The sequence below is a fragment of the Scyliorhinus torazame genome, chromosome 13 (genome assembly GCF_047496885.1).
Source record: "Scyliorhinus torazame isolate Kashiwa2021f chromosome 13, sScyTor2.1, whole genome shotgun sequence".
NCBI classification, from domain to species: Eukaryota; Metazoa; Chordata; class Chondrichthyes; order Carcharhiniformes; family Scyliorhinidae; genus Scyliorhinus; species Scyliorhinus torazame.
Window position 1 is genome coordinate 173,178,241 of NC_092719.1, and position 21,917 is coordinate 173,200,157.

The window sequence follows — 21,917 nt, forward strand, 5'->3', positions numbered from 1 at the left end:
CAAATTCCAGTTACCTTTTGTTCCTTTGGCTTCAACCTTCCGAGCACTTCTCTTTTCATTCCCTGGTTTCTAGAACCAGCTCTTCTTCGGGTTCTGGGACTTGTTTTGTTGCCCATTACGCCATTGTTCTGTTTCTGCGTCTGGCAGAGTTATGAGAGCCACCTTCTCTCACCACCGAGCTCCAACTGCCTTGGGTCCAGTTAAAATCCGTCCTAATGTAAAGGTGGTCCCTGATTGTTAAACAATGGTCTATTCCTCCTTCATATTTGTTTGCTGTTCACATCATAACCTTTCAACCACAATGCGGGCACAGTCTGAAATTAAACCAAAAACCCCATACGTGGAAACAACGTTGTTTAATATGAATCTAACAGAAGTTTTAACCCATTCTTTCACAGAAACAATTAATTAAACTCAAATCTATACCTTATTTCTAATATCCAACAATATAAACATAGATTACTTAAACCTACCTCTGTTTTCTGACGAGTTATCCACTGGTTGATCTTTTGTACTTCCACAGTCCAAAGATGTGCAGGTTCGGTGGATTGGCCATGCTAAATTGCCCTTAGTGTCAAAAAGGTTGGGTGGAGTTACTGGGTTACGGGATAGGGTGGAGATGTGGGCTTAGGCAGGGTGCTCTTTCCAAGGGCCGATGCAGACTCGATGGGCTGAATGGCCTCCTTCTGCACTAAGTTCTATGATTATATGTCATCCTGTGGCCAGCTCAAAAGTGCAGACAGTGGCTGGGCTGTGTGAGCAGTTTGTCTGCCATTGGTGGTTTATGCCTGAAGGAAACAAATGGTGGAAAATGAAGAAACAAATAGGATATGTTGTCAATCTAAGGTGGTAAGCAAATAACAGAAAAACACATGAGAGTCTGATTTTGAAATCCTTTTACTCTAAAAGCTTCAAATTAATTGATGGTTTGTATTAATGTAATGACACATCATAGGAAGTTTTAAAGCACAAAAAAAACCCTCAAATGGTTTTAATGCAAATTAAGTGACTTTGGGTTAAGAAAATTGAGAACTGAACAAATTGCAATCACAGTTGTGCATGTGTATTTTGACTAAAAAATGTTGTTTTCATCTCCATATTTTGCATTTATTCCTAAAGTAGAAATTTTCTGTTTTACCTCGCTGCCTTGAGGGAGGACAAATCCATTTTTGCTTACAATTTAACATGACCAGTTGAACCTGAGAGCACAGCATGCATGATGTTCAAGTGACCCGGTTATAGTTCTTTTCGTGTAATATATGATTAAACATTTTTTTCAATGTTTTACTTCTGTATGTTTTTACTAATTAGTTTGGAAAATATTTCCAATTGAACTTCTGATCCTCGATGGCACGGTTTTCATCCTTTTACCATTGAAACATGTATGCCATATTTCAGTAATGCTTGCATGAGCTTCCTTTTATCAGCTGGGAGATGTTTCTGGTATCTTTATCTACTTGTGTATCAGAAATGTATGCTGACAAGTGGTTTTTCATTTGTTGGAACATTTGTTTTGTTGGCCAGAAATCTAGCAAGCTGCCTAATAAAATGCATTGTATATGTTTCCCCCCTCCGTTTTATGAGGTGAAAGGACTTGACCTTCACCTACCACTCCATATATTTTGTGGGGCTTTTACCACATGCAGGTTTGGTTTTTCACTCAATGTTACATAGGGTATGCATGAGGGAAATACAAATACTTCAACATTTTCACACACACAGCATCGAACATTTCTGGTTTTAATTTTCAGCCACATTAAGCAAATGTCATTTTGTGTGATTACTCATTCATCGACTATGTAAGATAAAATGTAGCACTTCCTGCTATGTGTTACCTTGACCTAATCTTAGAAACCAGTTGAGAAGAAAGCATTTTACAAACTCCTCCAATGAAGGTATAGAAACACAATTATTTCCTCCTTTATAGAATACAATTTTATTGGCATCTTAATGCGATAAAGTGTCACATCAAGGTTTGCAGCACAAAATAAGAGCTCATGGTGTAGAGGATAACGTATTGGCATGGACGGAGGATCAGTTAGTTTAACAGGAAGAAGAGTAGGAATAAATGGGTCTTTGTCAGGTTGGCAAGCTATAATTAGTGCCACAGGGGTCAGTGTTGGGTCCTCAATTATTTACCGTTTATATCAATGATTTGAATGAGGGAACAGAATCTAAATTTGCCAGTGACAATTAAATATTCTAAAAAACGGCTGATTGTATACTCTTGCAGAAGATCTGCAAATCTCAGATGATTGTGTCTGTATAATCTTCAAGGAGTAAAAATTTGTCTATGCAACACATTATGCTGACAATTACTTGGATTGAATCCCAATGATCGATGTGCTAGATAATTTGGAATACTCCTGTTTTCTTTCCAAACTGTCAAACTAATATTCATTACCATTGCTTGTCTCCCAAATTATTTATATTTCCAGTGGTGTATATTTTTTAACCCAGTTATGAAATGTCTTTTCATTTGAAGTGTAGAGTTTGGCATATCCGATAACTAAAAAAAGTGATGATTAAATCTGTTACATGTTTATTGGAGACATTGGTTCTGCCAGAGTATTGTTTGAAATTTTTTGCTGATGCTAACTGCTTTTGGATAGCACACATATTTTGCTGTTTGTATCGTCCTCCTTTGCCTTAACCTAAATTTCTTCATTTTTCTGCCGAAAGGGTTACTGGTGAACCTCCTGTTAAACATCTGACACACTGCCTGTAACCATGTTTTGCTAACTGCTGCATAAATAAGGCCGGAGTTGACTTCCGTGGAGGTATTTGGTCTCCGTTTTCCTATTCTCACCTTTGGATATCCAGTCAAGATTGAAACTTATTCAAAGACGAATCCAAGGTCAAGCCACAAATGCACAGCAATACTGTGTTGCCCTACCGTACATCTCCATTGTACTGGCTGGTGTTTGCGAGGAGATTATGTTGGCCAGATATTTGTGTTATTTTGTTCAGTCTTGACTTTTATATATTTTTATTCAAAGCCAGAAGTAATTATTCTAATGGCCATTTAAATGCAAGAAATAATATTGAACCTTCCCGCTCTCCTGAACTACTGTTTTATCTTCAATGGTCCAGCACCTAGAAATCTTGAATTGCTGAGCCCAATGAGCCATTGTTTTGTGATTGATCCATTGGCAATGCTTAACTCTGAATCCTGCTTAGAATCAATCATTTGATTCTACTGAGCTGTTTTTAGCATTGCTGCTGTTGGCGTGTAGTATTCCTGCTTGCATTCTCTGTATCCATTTGTTGATTTTGCTACATTCTTTTTTTATTTGCCATGCTGTTCAGCCTTTGGATGCAAGGAGATCAAAGGTTTGTGCTATGTTTGCAACAGTTTAGTTTGCACAACATAAAATAATGCAATTAGCTTTTTTTTCTTGTTTCAGTGATGTGTGGAGCATTGTGTTTAATTTGTATTTTATTTTGTACAAGATTAAATGTTGAAGTTTTAATTGGTGAGCATGTTAGATTACGTCTTTTAATAACCGAGTCGACGCTACAAAAGATTTTAAATTGTTTTGCAAGTGCTTTTTAACATCCGATTGGTGGTTGAGGAGAATCAATGGATCCATGTTTATAATTTTCTTAATTATATGCATTCAGAATTGAAAACTTTAGGTGTAATCTAACATTGCATCATTTCAGTGTCCCAAGAAAATATCATATTTGACAGACAGTGACATTAGAATTTTTGCATCCTTTATTACAACTGTTTGGCTGGTAAAATAGAAACATTCTCTTGATTTGGAACCTTTCTTTTTAAACTTCCCCAAATTTCTGACCCAAATAAAAGCATGCCGTCTGTGCTCTCGTATGAAGGTGGAATGTTTTTGCTGTTGCTTGGCAACAATTATGCACCTGCTGTCAAATATGTTACAATTAATTTGAATATTTTAATTCAAATGTGGGAATTCTTTGTTTTAGAGTGTTTGTATTTGGTTTTATAGTGAACTGGTTCGATAAAGCTACAAGAAATCTGAAGGATTTTCTTAGTTGTAGCATTTTCTTTCCAAAAGATTTTTAAAACCGTAATTAAAACATTCTCATTTGATCTTGTAGCCAACAGTCGTGACAGTCTTCTAATTTTGCAGTGTTAATTTTGCAGTGCTTCTTAAGATAAGCCACCTGCTGGAGGTCACTTAAATATTATATTTTAGATGCGTTATATTAAGTAATGATTTAGTTTCTATTTGCTCTAGCGTGCTAAAGTTGGATCTCATTTTGCCCCACGTAAAATTAAAGGGATTCTTTTGGTAGCATATTTTTAGTGATCAACTCCCAACCAGAAGTCTGCTGGTCTCGGAGCTGTCATTTTGCTTTGCTAGCCTCAGTTACACACTTGCCTTTTCATATTTTAGAGCTAGATTATTCAATGGCACACCAAAATAGAAAGATGATTGATTTCAGTCGGAAAAGGCAAGAGTTCCCTCTTGGTAATAAGACTCTCGTGAATTATGGCATCTTTGAATGGGTTAAGTAGTCACACTGATGATAATTGTGGGAAAAGTTAACTTTGATAGGCCAGACACTTGCATCTTACCAGTTGTGTCTGCAGCTTACCAATTGGGCCAGAAGATTTGACTGGAGGTTGTCTCCACAGAGGAGAAATTCCCATGTGGAAGAAAGTTGCACTCCGAGTATAGAATCAAGAGAGCGCATTGAATAGAGATTTTGATGTATAGATGCTTTTAAAATTTATTGATGTAGCCTGTATCTCCAGGGCATTTTCTAAGTTCAGGAATCTGTCTATTCTCAAAAAAAAAAATTGCTTTTTGTGCTCAGATTATGAACTGATGAGGATAGAGATTTCTGTTCTGAGCTGTTAAGATTTGTTCCTGCATGGGAGACCCAAGGAATCCTCTTGTGGTACAAACTATTTAACGTGATTTTTGTTGAGGAAGAAGTGGCTTTGCACAGAGTTTAGATATTGATTTAAGTTACATTTTGGTTTATAATTGAACTTAACACCGTGTGGTTTGAGATGAATAATTTGTATAAACTCTGAGCAACCTGTTTTTATTACTTCTACAGCACCTACAGTTGACCATCCAAGCATTGCAAGATGAACTTCGAACCCAACGAGACCTTAACCACCTTCTTCAGCAAGAGAATGTTAACCGAGGTGCCGAGCATTACACCATTGAGCTCACTGAGGAGAACTTCCGGAGGCTGCAGGCAGAACATGAACGACAGGCCAAAGAGCTCTTTCTTTTGAGGAAGACTTTAGAAGAAATGGAGTTGAGGATTGAAACGCAGAAGCAGACGTTGAATGCAAGGGATGAATCAATTAAGAAACTACTAGAAATGCTGCAGAGTAAAGGATTGCCTTCCAAATCCATGGAGGAGGAACATGAAAGGAGCCGGAGAATATCTGAGGCAGAATCTCAAGTTAATCATCTGGAGGTCCTACTGGACCAGAAAGAAAAAGAAAACAATCATCTTAAAGAGGTATGTTTTGTTTTTTAAATAGTATTAGGTTTTGTCAACATTTTTAATTGAAAGCCATTACTTTTCATGTTTTGTAAATCAATCTCTTGTAGTAAATTGGTGCAATCACATACAGCATAATACTGAAGCCAAATATTGTAGTGAGTGATTCCACAGTTATTTCTGGAATATTTTGTTATATTGATGAGGCTTACAAAAGCAGCAAATTTCTGAGAACTGGGTGGTGCACTGGGATAGAAACTGACTTTTCACATTGGCAGCCTGGGATAAAAGTTCGCTCGTGGCGTGGAAATTATTTGGACACTTGATCAAGTTGCTGATTGGAACAATTTATACAGATGTTGTGCCCTTAATTCAGCAATAACTAGGATTCTTACTGAGAGAGGCCACAGGATAGCTGTTGGGAAATTTCAAAAACCGTCACACCTGCACAATACGTGTTGCTTTTCTGAGGTGAAGGTTAAGGCATGTTGAGGAAAAGTAGAGGCGTTTAACTCTATCTGGTTTAGTTATATATGAATTGGGAATGCTAGTTGCTTATACTGTGCCTGAATTAGGAAGAGTTCGGTTCCCCAGCCCCACATCTCGGAAAGCAAAAATTGAACTGTTATTAGGTGTGGCACTTCTGTCAAGTAGCACTCTTGGTGTGGACTATTCCCCTTGCTCCTTCGGTAACTTTTTAGCCTTTTCTGTTACATAACGTAATGCAGTCGTTAAGCCAGTAGCTGAGCTTGTGTGAAGTTCACGGAGGAGCTGGGAAATGAAATGAAATGAAAATCGCTTGTTGTCACAAGTAGGCTTCGAATGAAGTTACTGTGAAAAGCCCCGAGTCGGAGAATAGGATTCAGGCAAAATATCTGGGCAAGTCTTACCGAATTATTTTCATTTGATTTTCAAGATTGGAGAAGCACATGTGAAAGATGTGAGATAGCCTTGCTCAACTCACACTGGCACATTATTGTTGTCCATTTGGTTGCATTATTGCAGCAGTTCCTAAACTAATCCCCCCCCCCCAAACCCACCAAGTGTGCTGAAATAAAATGGGGTCACCACAGAAAACTGTTTTTGAATGCACTATTTGATGAGATATTTTGTTGTATAGGCATATTCCTAAAAGCAGCACATTTGACAGTTTTACTGGAGTGATTGCTGAAGCGGAGGAGATGTCTGAGACAGACCTGAAATATTTAACAATCATCTTTCCATCATTCCTCTTTTTTTATTACTTTATCAGAGTTACAAACCCAGAGCTCAGAGTGTGGACAGGGGCAAACCCCTAATCCAGCTCCTTGTCTGCTCCAAAAACCAATTCAAATTGAATCCAATTCATGGTCCCCACAAGAGAGACATACCAAATCCAGGCATTACACCTGACCTCACGCTCATCTTAGCCAAAAGAAGCGATATCTTTCCATTATTCGTACATCACAGGTCTGTTTCCATTCCTTAACCCAAAAGTAATCAGAAGCCCTGTTTCTAATGCAGCTACATGTGGCATCTGTGGCTGGCCTCTTAACCTGCCATTTCTTGACCGATTCTTCCGACCAACTATTTACAAAAAGACCTTACAAATAATTTTGGGAGGGGCCAGGCCATTCAAGTAAAATGTAATTCTCCCATGGATTTTTCTTTGAATGTAACTCAATTGGCAGCAGTATTTGAGATTGGTTTTGTCCTGGTCAAATTTGGAATATATGTCTTGTTCATGTTGTGTGTATATGTGTGGTTTTTATTTTATAATTTTGATGTTGAATAAAGGCGAACATTTAATGTTGTTTTGGAAACCACAAAAAGGAAGAGTTTAAGTAAAATCTGTTTAAATCATAACGTTGCAGTCATGCTGCATCTGTCTCAAATTCCATTGTCAACGCATCTTCGCACAACATTGAAATTAAATTATAATTGTTAGTTTTTTGTAAATTGGTATTTGAAAACCGGTTTTGTTTATGGTACATAGTTTATGTTGTACGCCATCATATTTTGCTTTGCTCAATTATTTAGAGGTAATGTGCCTATTTTGCATGTATAGGGTGGAGCTGAAGATCTGTTGCAAAGTTTATGATTTTCAGGCATGACAATTTGACACATGGGCTGGAGCTTTCCAGCCGTTCATGCCAGTGGGATCATTCAGTCCCACCGACGGCACATCCCCGTTGTGGGTTTCACGACGGCGAGGGTGCATTCAGCGGGAGATCCCGTTGACAACGGTGGGACCTGAAGATTCTTCCGCTGGCCAATAGCTGGCCACCTCCACAAAACACATGGGGGTTGGGGCGGGGAGGTTGTGCGGTAAATCCTGCCCATGCTTTCTCTCTGTCTTCCTGCCAATTGCAGGTCTAGCGCTTTAGTGGAGTTCAGTAACAGTTCCATGCAAGCTACACATTTTCCTAACCTCCATTTATAAAAGCGTACAAATCTTTCAAATGGATGGCACAAGTTGCTGTTTTATTTGTTGTAAATCCATACACTTTGTAACCTAGCGTTTGTTGCCAAATTTTACTATGAATGTGGACCACGAGAGCTTTAATTTTTCAGTTACTTTTTATGACTGATTCATTGAGATTTACTGATGAATGGTCAAGCTTTAGACCACTTGGTGGTACTGATGATTATACAGTTACATTTGCAAAACCAAGAGTAATTGGTTTGGATCCTGTCCAAATCTTGCACACTCCTCATTGGTAAGTCCGTGTCTGAGTGCAGTAATTTCCTACTTGCATTAGTATTTTCTGCATGCAAAGGCATTTGCTGTCAGATGTTTTTTCCTGTCCTTGTCCTTATTTTACAAAGTGGTACTTTGCACTCCTGAATTAGAGATTTAATGGATTGCAGAAAGCCGTAGCCTCAGTTTGTTCCAGCTCCAGGATCAATATTTGACTAAGTTGATGTCTTGTGATAGGAGACCCAGAGAGTAACGATTAATGAACAGGTAGTTTAATTGGCAGGATGTGGCTAATGGTATCACTCGGGGATCTACTTTGCAGCTACTCATCACTGTATTTATTAAAAACTTTGGGATATATAACCACATATGCAAGATGGCCGATGACACAAAGATGTGCAGTAAGGTGAACTGTGGAGATGGAAGTATAAAGTTATTAGGTGCCTAGCCAGAACGGTGGTAAATAGATTTCAGTACATGCAAGTGTGCGGTCATCCATTTTGCATCTAAAACGGTGATATCAGAGTACTTTACAAATGGTGGAAAGTTAGAAGCAATGCCGATCCATGAACACAGATGATTAACATATCATCAATAGGTATAGAAAATGATCAGAAAAGCAAATGTAACGCCGGCCTGAGTATCTGGAGGACCAGAATGCAATTTGGAAGTCATTTCTGCAGCTGTACAAAGCCCTGGTTAGATCACATCTGCTCTGATACCTTCAATGATTTTTCCAGATGTACCTCCAGGTAACTCTGTTTCAAAACTCCCTTTAGAATTGTGTTTTTAATTTATATTGCCTCTCCTTGCTGTTCCCACCAATATGTATCGCGCATTTCTTTCTACTGAATTTCATCTGCTATGTGTCCACCCGTTCCACTGGTCTGTCCATGTCATCTTGAAGCATTCTATCCTCGGTACGAGCAGGAAACCATCAAACCGCTGTTGATTGTCCCAGCAGCCCCGGACACACCCATACCCACTGTCACAGCTACTGAAGTCAGATCGGCCTTCCTGAAAGTGAACTCTTGGAAGGCGACAGGCCTGGAAGGGGTCCTTGTCGTGCACTCAGATCCTGCGCGGACCAGCTGGCAGACACATCTTCAACCTCTCCCTACTCCGTTCCGAGGTCCCCACCTGCGTCAAGAAGACCACCATCATATTGGTGCCAAAGAAGAACCAGGCAACGTGCCTCAATGACTACTGTTTGGTGGTCCTGACATCGATGTAATAAAGTGCTTTGAGAGGTTTGCCATGAGGCACATCAACTCCACACTCCCAGTATGCAATTCGCATACCGCCACAACCGGTCCACAGCAGAAGCCACCTCCCTTGCCTTACACTCGTCGCTGGAGCATCTCGACCACAAGGGCTCCTACATCAGACTCCTATTTATTGACTACAACTCAGCCTTCAACACCATGATCCCAGCCAAGCTCATCAAAGCTCCAAAACCTAGGACTTGGCTCCTCACTCTGCAACTGAATCCTTGACTTTCTGACCCCAAGACCACAATCAGTAAGAATAAAGAACAACACCTCCTCCACGATAGTCCTCAATACCAGGGCTCTGCAAGGCTGCATACTTAGCCCCCTACTATACTCCCTAAACACACACGGCTGTGTGGAGAAATTTGGCTCCAACTCCATCTACAAGTTTGTTGATGACATGACCACAGTGGGTCGGGTCCCGAAACCGACGGGTCAGTATACAGGAGGGAGATAGAGAACCTAGTGGAGTAGTGTCACGACAACAATCTCTCCCTCAATGCCAGCAAAATTCAATAGCTGGTCATTGACTTCAGGGAGCAAGGTACTGTACACACCTCTGTCTGCATCATCGGGGCCAAATTCCTAGGAGTGCACATCACCAAAAATCTATCCTAGTCCATCCATGTCGTGCTGTGATGAAGAAAGCACAACAGTGTCTATACTTCTTCAGGAAGCTAAGGAAATTTGGCATGACAACACTGCTCTTACCAACTTTTACAGATGCACCATAGAAAGCATCCTATCTGGCTGCATCACAGCCTGGTATGGCAACTGCTCGGCCCAAGACTGCAAGAAACTACAGAGAGTCGTGAACACAGCCCAGTCCATCACACGCACCTACCTCTTATTCATTGACTCTATCTGCAGTCTTGGGAAAGAGGGCAGCATAATCAAAGACCCCTCCCACCCGGCTTACTCACTCTTCCAACTTCTTCCATCGGGCAGGAGATACAAAAGTCTGAGAACACGCTCAAACAGATTCAAAAACAGCTTTCTTCTGTTACCAGACTCCTAAACGGCCCTCTTATAGACTGAGCTGATTAATACTGCACTTCTGTATGCTTCACCCAATGTCTGTGTCTATGTATTTACATTGTGTACCTTGTGTTGCCCTATTACGTATTTTCTTTTCATGTTCTAAATTATCTGTTTGAGCTGCTCGCAGAAAAATACTTTTCACTGTACCTCAGTACACGTGACAATAAAGAAATCTAATCCAAGCCCTTCACTATCCTCCCCACAGTTCATGATACTTCCAAATTTTGTGTCATTCATGAATTTTGAAAAGGTGCCTTGTGGCCCAAGTCTCGACCATTCATCTAGATAAAGAAAAGTAGTGGCCCTCAGACTGAATCTCAGTCTGAAAAACAACTGCTCACCATTAATCTGTTTCCTCTCACGTAGCCAACTTCATATTCATGCTGCCACTTTCATTCCATGGACTTTCACTTTGCTGACTAGCTTATTATTTGGGTCTTTAAATGCCTTTTGGAAGTCTATTTTACCCTCGTCACCCCTCTGTTACCTCAATAAAGAACTTAATCAAGTTAGCTAAACAGCATTGGCTTTCAATAAATCGAAACTGGCTTTCCTTAATTAATCCACTGACAATTTTGTGCCAGATTATCTTTTCTAAAAAGCTTTCCCAGGTTAAGATGACTGGCCTCTAGTTCCTGTTTATCCACACATCCAGTTTTGAACAAGGGTGTAACATTTACAATTCTCCTGTCCTCTGGCACCACCTCTGTATCCAGTGGAAAATTGTTAGATTATGGCATGTGCTTCCACAATTTCCTCCTTTCCTCTTGCATTCCTTCCAGTCCTGGTTACTTATCATCCTCAAGTATAGTCAGACTTTCAGTACCTCCTGTTTTTATTAGCTCATCAATGTCTCAACTGCTCATTTTCTGCTGATTTTGGCACCATTATTTTTCCCTGGTAGAGCTATGCAAAATATTCCAATTTGCACCTTTGTCTCTGCAGAGATTCTTCCCTTTTTGGCCCCCATTCAACCAAAACGCCCTCTTAACTATTTTATTATTTATATACCGAGAGGGAACTTTTGGATAAGTTAACCACCAGTGCCGTCTCATGCTTTCTCACTATTCTTCTGAATTATCTATATTCAGTCTGGTTTTCACTTGTGTTATCAATCCAACATCTGTCACATGTACCCTTTTTCTTCTTAATCTTGCACTCTATCCCTTCTACAATTGAGGGAGCTGAGGCTTTGCTCGTCCTACCTTGCCCTCTTCCTGTACCTCAACTGCAGCTGGACCATCTCCTCTTTAAAGGTAGCCCATCATTTTGCTAATTATTAAGATTAGACTGATGGGGCAGTAATTGGCCAAATTGGGTTTGCTCTCCTTTTTGTGGACAAGATATAGCTGAGCAATTTTCCACATTGTCAAGAGATGCCAATATTGTAATTGTACTGAAACTGCATGGGTTGGGGAACAGCTAGTTCTGGAGGACAAGTACTGATCACTACAGCTGGAATGCTGTCAGGGCTCAAAAGCTTTACAATATCTAGTGCGCTCAGTCATTTCTTGATGTCACGTGGGAGTGACTGTAATTGGCTGAGGACTGGCATCTGTGATGTGGGGGCCTCTAGTAGAGGCTGAGGAGCATTAGGTAAAGTATCGCATAAACATGGTTTGCATTAAATTGCCACTGGTTGAGCGACTAAAGAGTTACAGTGCAGAAGAGCATCTCTAATCCTTTCTTTACACAGTTTGCCTTTGCTTGGGAATTTTGCACATTAACCCAATGGTGCAATGAGAACAATCATTCACCCTTAAGGTTTCAGTAAGAGTCCTTCTCAGCGATTGATCTAAATTTCCCCTGTGGCAGTTTGCTTTGCCCTCTTTGTAGCATGCAGTTTCTTCAGCGAAAACAACTCTATTGAGGCCTCCACAACAGCGATCCTCTTTCACACACTGAAGACATGTAATGCAGGTAAGAACAAGGATTGTCGGATCATCTTTATCCATGATGGCACAGAACCATGGGATCATAGAACCAGAGGAAATAAATTTTAACATGTTAGGGAAAAGTCCCCTCTAATTATTGTTCACTGCCATGAGAGGGTTAAAATTTGTCAGAAGTTAGGAAAATTAGGATTTGATTCTTGATTTGTTTTGATTGAGAAAACATCAAAAGCAACATCACACGTGGATTAAATCATAAATATAGCTATTGGGATACTGGGTCTTGTGGCAAGAGCTATAGAATATACAAGTTTACACTTAATAAGATTTTAGGTAGATTCATAATTAAGATACAGTTGGTTTGGATTTCACCATAGGAAGATGGGCAAAAGCACGGCATAGATTCTCTGACAGGGTGTCTACCATGAAGAAAAACAAATGCGAAGAACGTCTTCTAACTTTCAGACTGTTTTGGTCAGAACAAGAACAGCAACTTGCAAAGTGCTTTTAATGTAAACTTCCCAGAGTGCTTCACAGGAACAAACTCTGACTCACAGTAACTATTAGGTCAGATAGCCAAAATCTTGGTCAAGAGGTAGGCTTTAAAAATAGAACCCCCTCCCCCCCTGGGTTGCTGCTGCTGACCATTGTCTACCATTCTGCCAGAAAGTCCAAGAATGGTTGCCACCGCCTGAAGAACCCTTGCACCGATCCCCTTAAGGCAAATTTCACCCTCTCCAGTTTAATAAACCCTGCCATACTATTGATCCAGGATTCCACGCTTGGGGGCCTCGCATCCTCCCACTGAAGAAGAATCCTTCGCTGGGCTACCAGGGACGCAAAGGCCAGAATACCGGCCTCTTTCGCCTCATGCACTCCCGGCTCCTTTGCAACCCCAAATATTGCGAGCCCCCAGCCCGGTTTGACCCTGGATCCTACCATCCTCGACACCGTCCTCGCTACGCCCTTCCAAAATTCCTCCAGCGCTGGGCATGCCCAGAACATATGGGTGTGGTTTGCTGGGCTCCCTGAGCACCTAACACACCTGTCCTCACCCCCAAAAAACCGGCTCATCCTTGTCCCGGTCATGTGTGCCCTGTGCAGCACCTTAAATTGTATGAGGCTGAGCCTCGCGCACGAAGAGGAAGAGTTCACCCTCCCTAGGGCATCTGCCCATGTCCCCTCCTCGATCTCCTTCCCCAACTCCTCCCACTTACCTTTCAGCACCTCCATCGAGGCCTCCTCCTCCTCCTGCATCACCTGGTGTGTTGCCGAGATCTTCCCCTCTCCAACGCACCCCCCGAGAGCACCCTGTCCTGTACCGTGCGTGGCACCAGCAGTGGGAATTCCACCACTTGCCGCCTGGCAAACCCCCTTACCTGTAGATACCTAAAGGTGTTTTCCGGGGGGAGCCACCCCGAAAACCCTCCATCTATTCTCCCTGGGACAAACCGGGGGGGGGGGGGGGGGAGGGGGTTCTATTTTATTTTTGTTTGTCTATACTGGGGGATCTGAGGGGGTGTATATGTTTGCTATGTGTTTCGGCAGGTGTTAATATATTATTTATGTATAGGGGGGAGGGGGGCACTGGGTTGTTTTGTTTTGTATTTAAGTCTCTTGGGTTCCTTTTACATTTTGTTGTTGATATTTTGGAAAACTTTAATAAAAATGATTTAAAAAAAATAAATAATTGTCATTGCTTTGAAAAGTCCATTTGCTCTCGAATGACAACTCTCCTAAGAACGCCAAGGGTTTTTCAATTCCTCAGGAATGTTAAAAAGCAAAAAGCAAACAACTGCTATATTTTGCATCATGTGTTCTGAGACAAAACAGATAGACTTTCTCATGAGCTCCTAGTGCTAAATCAGTGGCTTGGTGAGTAATTTTTTATGATTCAACATTTATAGCTTTTGTACAGAAACAAGAGGTAGGCTTTAAGGTTTACCTTAAAGGAGGAAATCGAGGTAGCGAGTTGGAAAGGTACAGGGAGGTATTTCGGAGCATGGGGTCTAGGCAACTGAATTGCTCCATTATTAACAGTGGAGCAATTAAAACTGGAGATGCACAAGGCCAGAATTTGTGCACAAATGAGATGACAAGAATTGGGGAGAAGCATGATCATGGAGGAATTTGAAAAGCAAAATGAGAATTTTAAAATCAAATGCCAATGCAGGGTTAGTGAACGTGGGGCTGGTAAGGAAAGGAGACTTGCTGGGAGATGACATGTGGGCAGCATGAGTTTGGATGACCTCCAGCTTACGGAGGGTATAATGTAGTCTTATCAGCCAAATGTGTGTAGGAATAGTTGAGTCTAGCGAAGTTACCAAGGCATGAACGAGGATTTCAGCAGTAGGAGAGCTGAGATGAGCTAAATCAAATGATGTTACAGAGGTGGAAATAGGCAATCTTGGTGATGGTGCAAATATTGGGGGGTGGAATGGGTGTGCGGATGATTGCACAGCAGGTAATGTCACCAGACCTATCTTCAGAGGCCCAGGCTGATGCTTCGGGGACATGGCAGCTGATGGAATTTATATTCATCTCATAAAATCTGCAATTGAAAAGCTAGTTTCAGATGAGCCTACCAGCGTTGCCCACATTCCCTGAAATAATAGAAGAAACTGAGGATGGAAACTCCTCAACAAGGCTGTGAACCGACTGGCTAATCTCAGACTACCTTTCGGGAAGGGATGGTGTCGGTAGCTAGGGAATGGAGTTTGGAGCGGGGAATGAAAACAAATTGTTATTAGATTGAAGGAAATTTCTGCTCATCCAGAACCGGATGTCTGATAAATGTGGCAAGGGTAGAGGAGTCGAGTGTGGTGTTGGTGAGTTGGAGCTGTGTGTTGTCATTGCACTTCTGAAAACTGTGCCTTTGGATGATGTCACCGATGCATGTAGAGGAAAAAAAGGAGGAGTCGAGAATAGATCCTTGAAGCCACTAGAGTTAACACTGGGAGCAGGAAGAGAAGCCATTGTGAAGTGATTGTCCAGCTGCAGTTTGATCGGTATAGAACTCGGTGAAAACAGCCCCACCCAGTTGGACGACAGTGATGAGACATTGGATTGGAATGGTCTAGTCAGTCATATCAAAGAATGCAAACAGGTCAAAGACAGAACCAAGGTGCTTAAATGGTGATTGGATAAATATGCTTAACATTATGAAAAGATGGGACAGAGCAGTGAGAAGTTATTGTTTTCAGTAATTGAGGGGACCTGGAACAAGGAAGTAATTATATAAGACAAAATGTAAGAAATTTAGGACAAAGCAGGAGAAATGCTTGAGTTTTTCCAGCCCGGATTACACTACTAGATATGCTGGGAACGTTGAAGGAGGCTGAGAAGCATTTTCTTGCATGTTTTTTCATGGGATGTGAATGTTGGCCAGCATTTATTGCCCATCGCGAACTGCCCTGGAAGAGGTGTTGGTGAGCCACCACCTGATCCACTGCAGTCCATGTGGTGTAGGTACAGTCACAGTGCTGTTAGGAAGGGAGTTCCAGGATTATGACCCAGTGACAGTGGAGGGACAGCAATATAAGTCAGGATGATGTGCGACTTGGAGGATATCTTGCAGGTGGTGGTGTTCCTGGGCATCTGCTGCTCTTGTCCTTCTGGGTGGTAGAGGTCACGGGTTTAGAAGGAGCAGATGAAGGAACCTTGTTGAATTCCTGCAGTGCATCTTGTGTATAGTACACACTCCTGCCACTGTGCATCGGTAGTGGAGGGAGTGAATATTTGTACAAACGGTGCTGATCAAGCGGTGTTGATCAAGCAGGCTGCTTTGTCTTGGATGGTGTCGAGCTTCTGAGTGTTGTTGGAGCTGCACGCATCCAGGCAAGTGGAGAGTATTCCACCAGACTCCTGACTTGCGCCTTGCAGATAGTGGACAGACTTTGGGGAGTCGGGAGTTGAGTTATTCACTGCAGAATTCCCTGCCTCTGACCTGCTCTTGAAGTATAAATTGGAATCTTTTGAGTTCCAAACAACATGCTGAACATCACTTGGAGGAAGTACGGGGTGGCAAGGGCACAGAATATACTCTGGGTGGGGGTCTTCAAGGTCCATCACCAGGAATGGCTCAGTAGCATCACTACTAACTGAGCTGGTCAAGGCCTAAAGGACCTAGGACTGGGTCTGTGGCAGGTGGCGAGGGTAAATCCGACTTGGCCATGTCCTCACCAATATATCTGGCGCAGCTACATCTGCCCATGACGGTATCCATAGGACTGACCACCGCACAGTCCTTGTGGAGGCAAAGTCCTATTTTCACATTGAGGTTACCCTCCATTGTGTTGTGTGGCGCTGTCACTGTGCTAAGTGCGATAGATTTTGAACATATCTTGCAACTCAAAACTGGGCATCCATGAAGTGCTGTGGGCCATCAGCAGCCGCAGAATTGTACTCCACCACAAAGCTTATCCTCATGGCCTGGCATATCCTCCACTCTACCATTACCACCAAGCCAGAGTGTAGGAGCGCATGCCAGCAGCAGCACCAGGCATACCTAAAAATGAGGTGTCGACTTGGTGACGCTGCAACATAGGACACTTACGTGCCAAAGAACATATGCAGCAAATGATAGACAGAGCTAAGCAATCCCACAACCTCTGTGTTCTGTTATATCAATCATGAAGGATGGTGAGAAATTAAACAACTAGCTGGACAATTAAACAACTAGAGTTCCTTTCGGTAGTGTCCCAGGCCCAACTTTCTTCAGCTGCTTTATCAATGACCTTCCTTCCACTGTAAGGTCATAAGTGAGGATGTTTGTTGATGGCAGCATAACATTCAGCACGATTCATGGCGACTCAGATATTGAAGTATCTGTGCACATATGCTGCAAAACCTAGACAACGCCCATGCTTGGGCTGATGTGTGGCGCGAATGTTACATTGACAATTAAATGCCAGACAATGACCATTTCCGAAAGAATCCAACCATCTCCTCATGATGGCATTACTATCGTTGAATTCCCCAACCATCAACATCCTGGGGGTTATCATTGACCAGAAACTGAACTGGATCAGCCGTATAAATACTTGGCTAGAAGAGCAGGTCAGAGGCTGTGCATTCTATGAATAATAATTCTCCTCCTGATTCCCCAAAGTCTGTCCACCATCTACAAGGCACAAATTAAGAAGCTTGACACCATCCAGGACAAAGCAACCCGCTTGGTTGGCACTCCATCCATCACCTTCAATATTCACAATCTACACCAATGACGCATAGTGGTAACATTATGTGCCACCTACAAGATGCACTGCAGCAACTCACCAAAGCTGCTTCAACAGCGGCGACCAGATCCGTGACCTCTTCCACATAGAAGGACAAGAGCAGCAAATACATGACTTTCCTAATGTGTGCTGATAGTGATAAACACTGGAATAGACTTTGCAAACTGGTTGAAGTCTCAGTGAGCAATGTATGGTTTGGTTGTTACATTTACTGTGACTGCCCTTTCAAATATTTTAACTGATCTGACAAACATTCCTGATCTGTGTTTATACCATGAACACTTTATTTTTTCATGTTAATGCCACAACCGACAAATTCCCCTCCAAGCTACACAACATCCTGACTTCGAACTATATCACCGTTCCTTCACTGTCATTGGGTCAAAAACATAGAACTCCCTCCCCGGCAGCACTGTGGGTGTGCCTACACTGCATGGACTGCAGTGGATCAAGAGGCAGCTCACAACCACCTTTCCAAGGATAATAGGAATGGGCAATAACAATGTTGGCGTGGCCAGCAATGGCCACATCCCATGAAAAACATAAAAAGCAGTGTTTATGGTATAAACGCAGAGTAGGAATGCTTGCCAGATTAGTTGCCTGCAGCAATAACCTGCTCATGGACGCTCAGTTTGGGTTCTGCCAGGGTCACTCAGATCCTGACCTCATTACAACCTTGGTTCAAACATGGACAAAAGAGCTGAATGCCAGAGGTGAGGTGAGAGTTACTGCCCTTGACATTAATGCAGCATTTGACCGAGTGTGGCATCAAGGAGCCCTAGCTAAACTGGAGTCAATGGAAATATCAATGTGAATAAGGGTGAAACATCTGCTGGTTGGAGTCATACCTGGCACAAAGGAAGATGGTTGTGGTTGTTGGAGTCAATCATCTCAGCTCTAAAACATCGCTGGAGGAACTCTTCAAGATAGTGTCCTGGGCTCGACCATCTTCAGCTGCTTCAGCAATGACCTTCCTTACATCACAAGGTCAGAAGTGGGGATATTCGTAAATGACTTCACAATGTTCAGCACTGTTCGCGACTCTTCAGATAATGAAGCCGTCAATGTCCAAATGCAGAAAGACCTCTACAATACCCAGGCTTGTGGCAAATAACATTGGTGCCACTCAAATGTCAGACAATGATCATCTCCAACAAGAGAGGATTGAACCATCGCTTCTCAACTTTGAATGGCATTAGTCGCTGAATCTCCCATTATCACCATCCTGAGGCTTGCCATTGACCAGAAACTGAACTAGACTAGTGTTAAGGATGCCTCAACGGTGGCTAAGAGACTGGACCACACAAAACAGACAAAGGCAATACTTACATTTGCAAAGCAACTTTTCTAATGGGGGCATTTGTTCTGAACCCTTGGCTAAAGCCTGCCTTGGTGGCAACTTGCATGACCTCTCTGGTTGATTTCCATACCCTCTGCGTGTAACTGTTCAGAACAGCATTCTCTCTTCTCTCTTCTTCTCGTCTTTTCTCTCTTCTTTCTATCACACGCCCTCTCAGGATCCCCCACCCCTTCAAACAAAGGTTCTCTCCTGAGGTGGCCAGACTTGAATCCATTCTTGTTATCTTGGCTCTCTGATTTCCGACTCCCATTTCTATAAAAGAACAGAACTGTGCCATTCATGTGCAGCTAACCTTCCTGTTATAACCTGCCTGCTTACCACTGGCTGGGGACTAATGGCAATCCCACAATCCTTTGGGAGTATGAGCTTCCCCAGTGAGGGGGGCGGAGAAATCATTAGCAGATTCCCTGCATAAATAAAGCTGGCCAGTTTGGAACCGGCTAGAGGAGAGTGAGCAGCAAGGAGTTGCTGCTGCTGTTGTATATATATGGTATTGTAAATAAATGTTATTTCTTTCTATCCTTCAACTAGTGCTGGATTCTTCGTAGCCCTCACAATACTGGCAACGAGGGTTAAAGTGAATGGCTGTCTACACTGCTGAAGCCACCTCCCTGGATTTTTGTTGGATACAGGTTGGAAGTTGTTTTCTATTACACCATGCCTCTGTAGGGGCGTTTGGATATTTTTGACGCTGCGCTGGAAAGCTGGAACAAGTACGCACAACAGATGCGTTACTATTTCCGGGCAAACAACATCACTGAAAATGAGCGGCAGGTGGTCATATTGCTCACCGCCTGCGGCCCGCATAAGGTTGGGGGAACCATTGGACATTGCAGGAATTACGATGACCCGTGTTGTTTATGGACGCCAGGAGGGGCGTTTCCCACTTATCGTGGTGCGTGGCCATGGGCCCAGCCTGTTGGGTCGGGACTGGTTGCGCCATTTGCGGCTGCAGTGGCAGCACATCCTCCAAACAGTTTCTGGCGGGTTGACTGAGGTGCTAGGACGGTACCCAGATGTATTCCAGCCCAGCTTGGGGAAAATAAAAGGGGCCGTAGCCCGTATCCAAATCGAACCAATAGCCACGCCGCGCGATTTCCGGGCACGCCCGGTGCCTTACGCCTTGCTCAAGAAGGTAGAAGGGGAGCTCACTCGTTTGGAGAGTTTGGGTATTATCAGGCCCGTCCGTTTTGCTGACTGGGCAGCAACAATTGTACCTGTAATGAAGCCAGATGCCACGGTTCGCTTGTGCGGCGACTATAAGCTTCCCGGCTCGACGCTTCATGGAGGGCATTTTGAGAGGTTTACCGCGTGTCGCTGTCAACTTAGACAACGTTTTGATTACAGGGACGTCAGAGCAGGAACATTTGGAAAATTTGGAGGCTCTCCTTAGACGCTTTTCAGAGGCTGGAGTCTGTTTACGTCGCACAAAGTGTGTCTTTCAGACGAAGGAAGTAGTCTACCTGGGTTATCAGGTGGACCGCGAATGTTTGCACCCCGTCGCAGGGAAGGTGCGTGCGATTCAACAGGCCCCCGCCCCGACTGACTCTTCGCATCTTCGTTTTTTTTCTCGGTCTCATAAACTATTACGGGAAGTTCCACCCGAATCTGGCACTACACCTGCAACTGCACCTTCTGCTAAAGAAGGATCACACCTGGGTTTGGGGTCAGCTGCAAGAAACCGCTTTCCGGTGGGTAAAACAACAATTATCGTTGTCTGGGTTACTAACCCACTATGATCCTGGAAAGCCTTTTCTCATCACATGTGATGCATCTCCATATGGTATTGGGGGAGCCCTGTCCCACAAGATGGAGAACGGGGCCGAGCGACCGATAGCTTTTGCCTCCCGCACATTGACTGCAGCGGAAAATAAATACGCGCAGATCGAGAAGGAGGGCCTGGCGGTAGTCTTTGTGGTGAAATGCTTCCACCAGTACGTGTATGGCCGCCATTTCACTATCGTGACTGATCATAAGTCTCTGCTGGGACTTTTCCAAGAGAATAAGCCAATACCACCCATTGCTTCCGCATGGATCCAGCGCTGGACTTTGTTGCTCGCTGCCTACAGTATTCTCTGGAGCACAAACCAGGAACCCAGATAGCAAATGCCAACGCACTGAGCCGATTGCCTTTATCGACCAGCCCCATGTCGATCCCCCCGACCGGAGAGGTGGTTGCAACCCTAAATTTTATGGACACCTTGCCTGTCGCGGTGAGTGGACCCAGACGGAGCCAGTCCTGTCAAAGGTTCAGCACATAGCCCTGTATGGTGGGCAGCATAGACAGCGCCCAGGCAAGTTGCGGGCATTTTCCTCCAAGCTGTCAGAATTTAGCGTGGAAGACGGGGGGGCGCGTGTGATTGTCCCGGATAAAGGATAGGAGCTGATACTAGAGACTTGCATAATGGGCATTCGGGTATGACCAAAATGAAAATGTTGGCCAGGAGTTATGTCTGGTGGCCAGGCCTCGACACCGACATTGGGAAGGTGGCCCAAAACTGCTCCATGTGCCAGGAGCATCAGAAGCTTCCGCCGGCCGCGCCCCTACATCACTGGGAATGGCCAGGGCAGCCTTGGGCGCGCTTGCATGCGGATTTCAGCGGCCCTTTTCAAGGATCCATGTTCCTTCTATTAATCGATGCCCAGTCTAAATGGCTAGAGGTGCATAAGATGGTAGGCACAACGTCCTGCGCAACAATCGAGAAGATGCGTTTGTCTTTCAATACGCATGGCCTCCCCGAGGTGCTGGTCACGGACAACGGCACTCCGTTCACAAGTGAGGAGTTTGCGAGGTTCGTGAAGATGAACGGCATACGCCATATCTGCACCGCCCTATGGGTCTGCACCCGGCTTCAAATGGGTTGGTGGAGCGCGCAGTGCAGACATTCAAACGAGGCCTAAAGAAGCAGTCTTCCGGGTCGATGGACACGAGACTGGCTCGTTTTTTGTTTTCATGTAGGACCACCCCACATGTGGTGACTGGGG

General features: G+C 43.4%; 1 protein-coding gene across 9 annotated transcripts in view; it reads left to right on the forward strand.

Moving 5' to 3' along the window:
• The window catches only part of LOC140388384 (ERC protein 2), a 1,175,365-nt gene that overhangs the window by 107,872 nt on the left and 1,045,576 nt on the right, over window positions 1-21,917 (forward strand). For 7 of the 9 annotated variants that reach the window (XM_072472461.1, XM_072472462.1, XM_072472470.1 and 4 more), the window contains exons 4-5: window positions 3,310-3,333; window positions 5,053-5,469. In XM_072472461.1, the coding sequence (XP_072328562.1) occupies window positions 3,310-3,333; window positions 5,053-5,469 (441 nt within the window). The remainder of the gene's footprint in view (window positions 1-3,309; window positions 3,334-5,052; window positions 5,470-21,917) is intronic. The other 2 variants (XM_072472463.1, XM_072472465.1) reach the window with 1 other exon arrangement.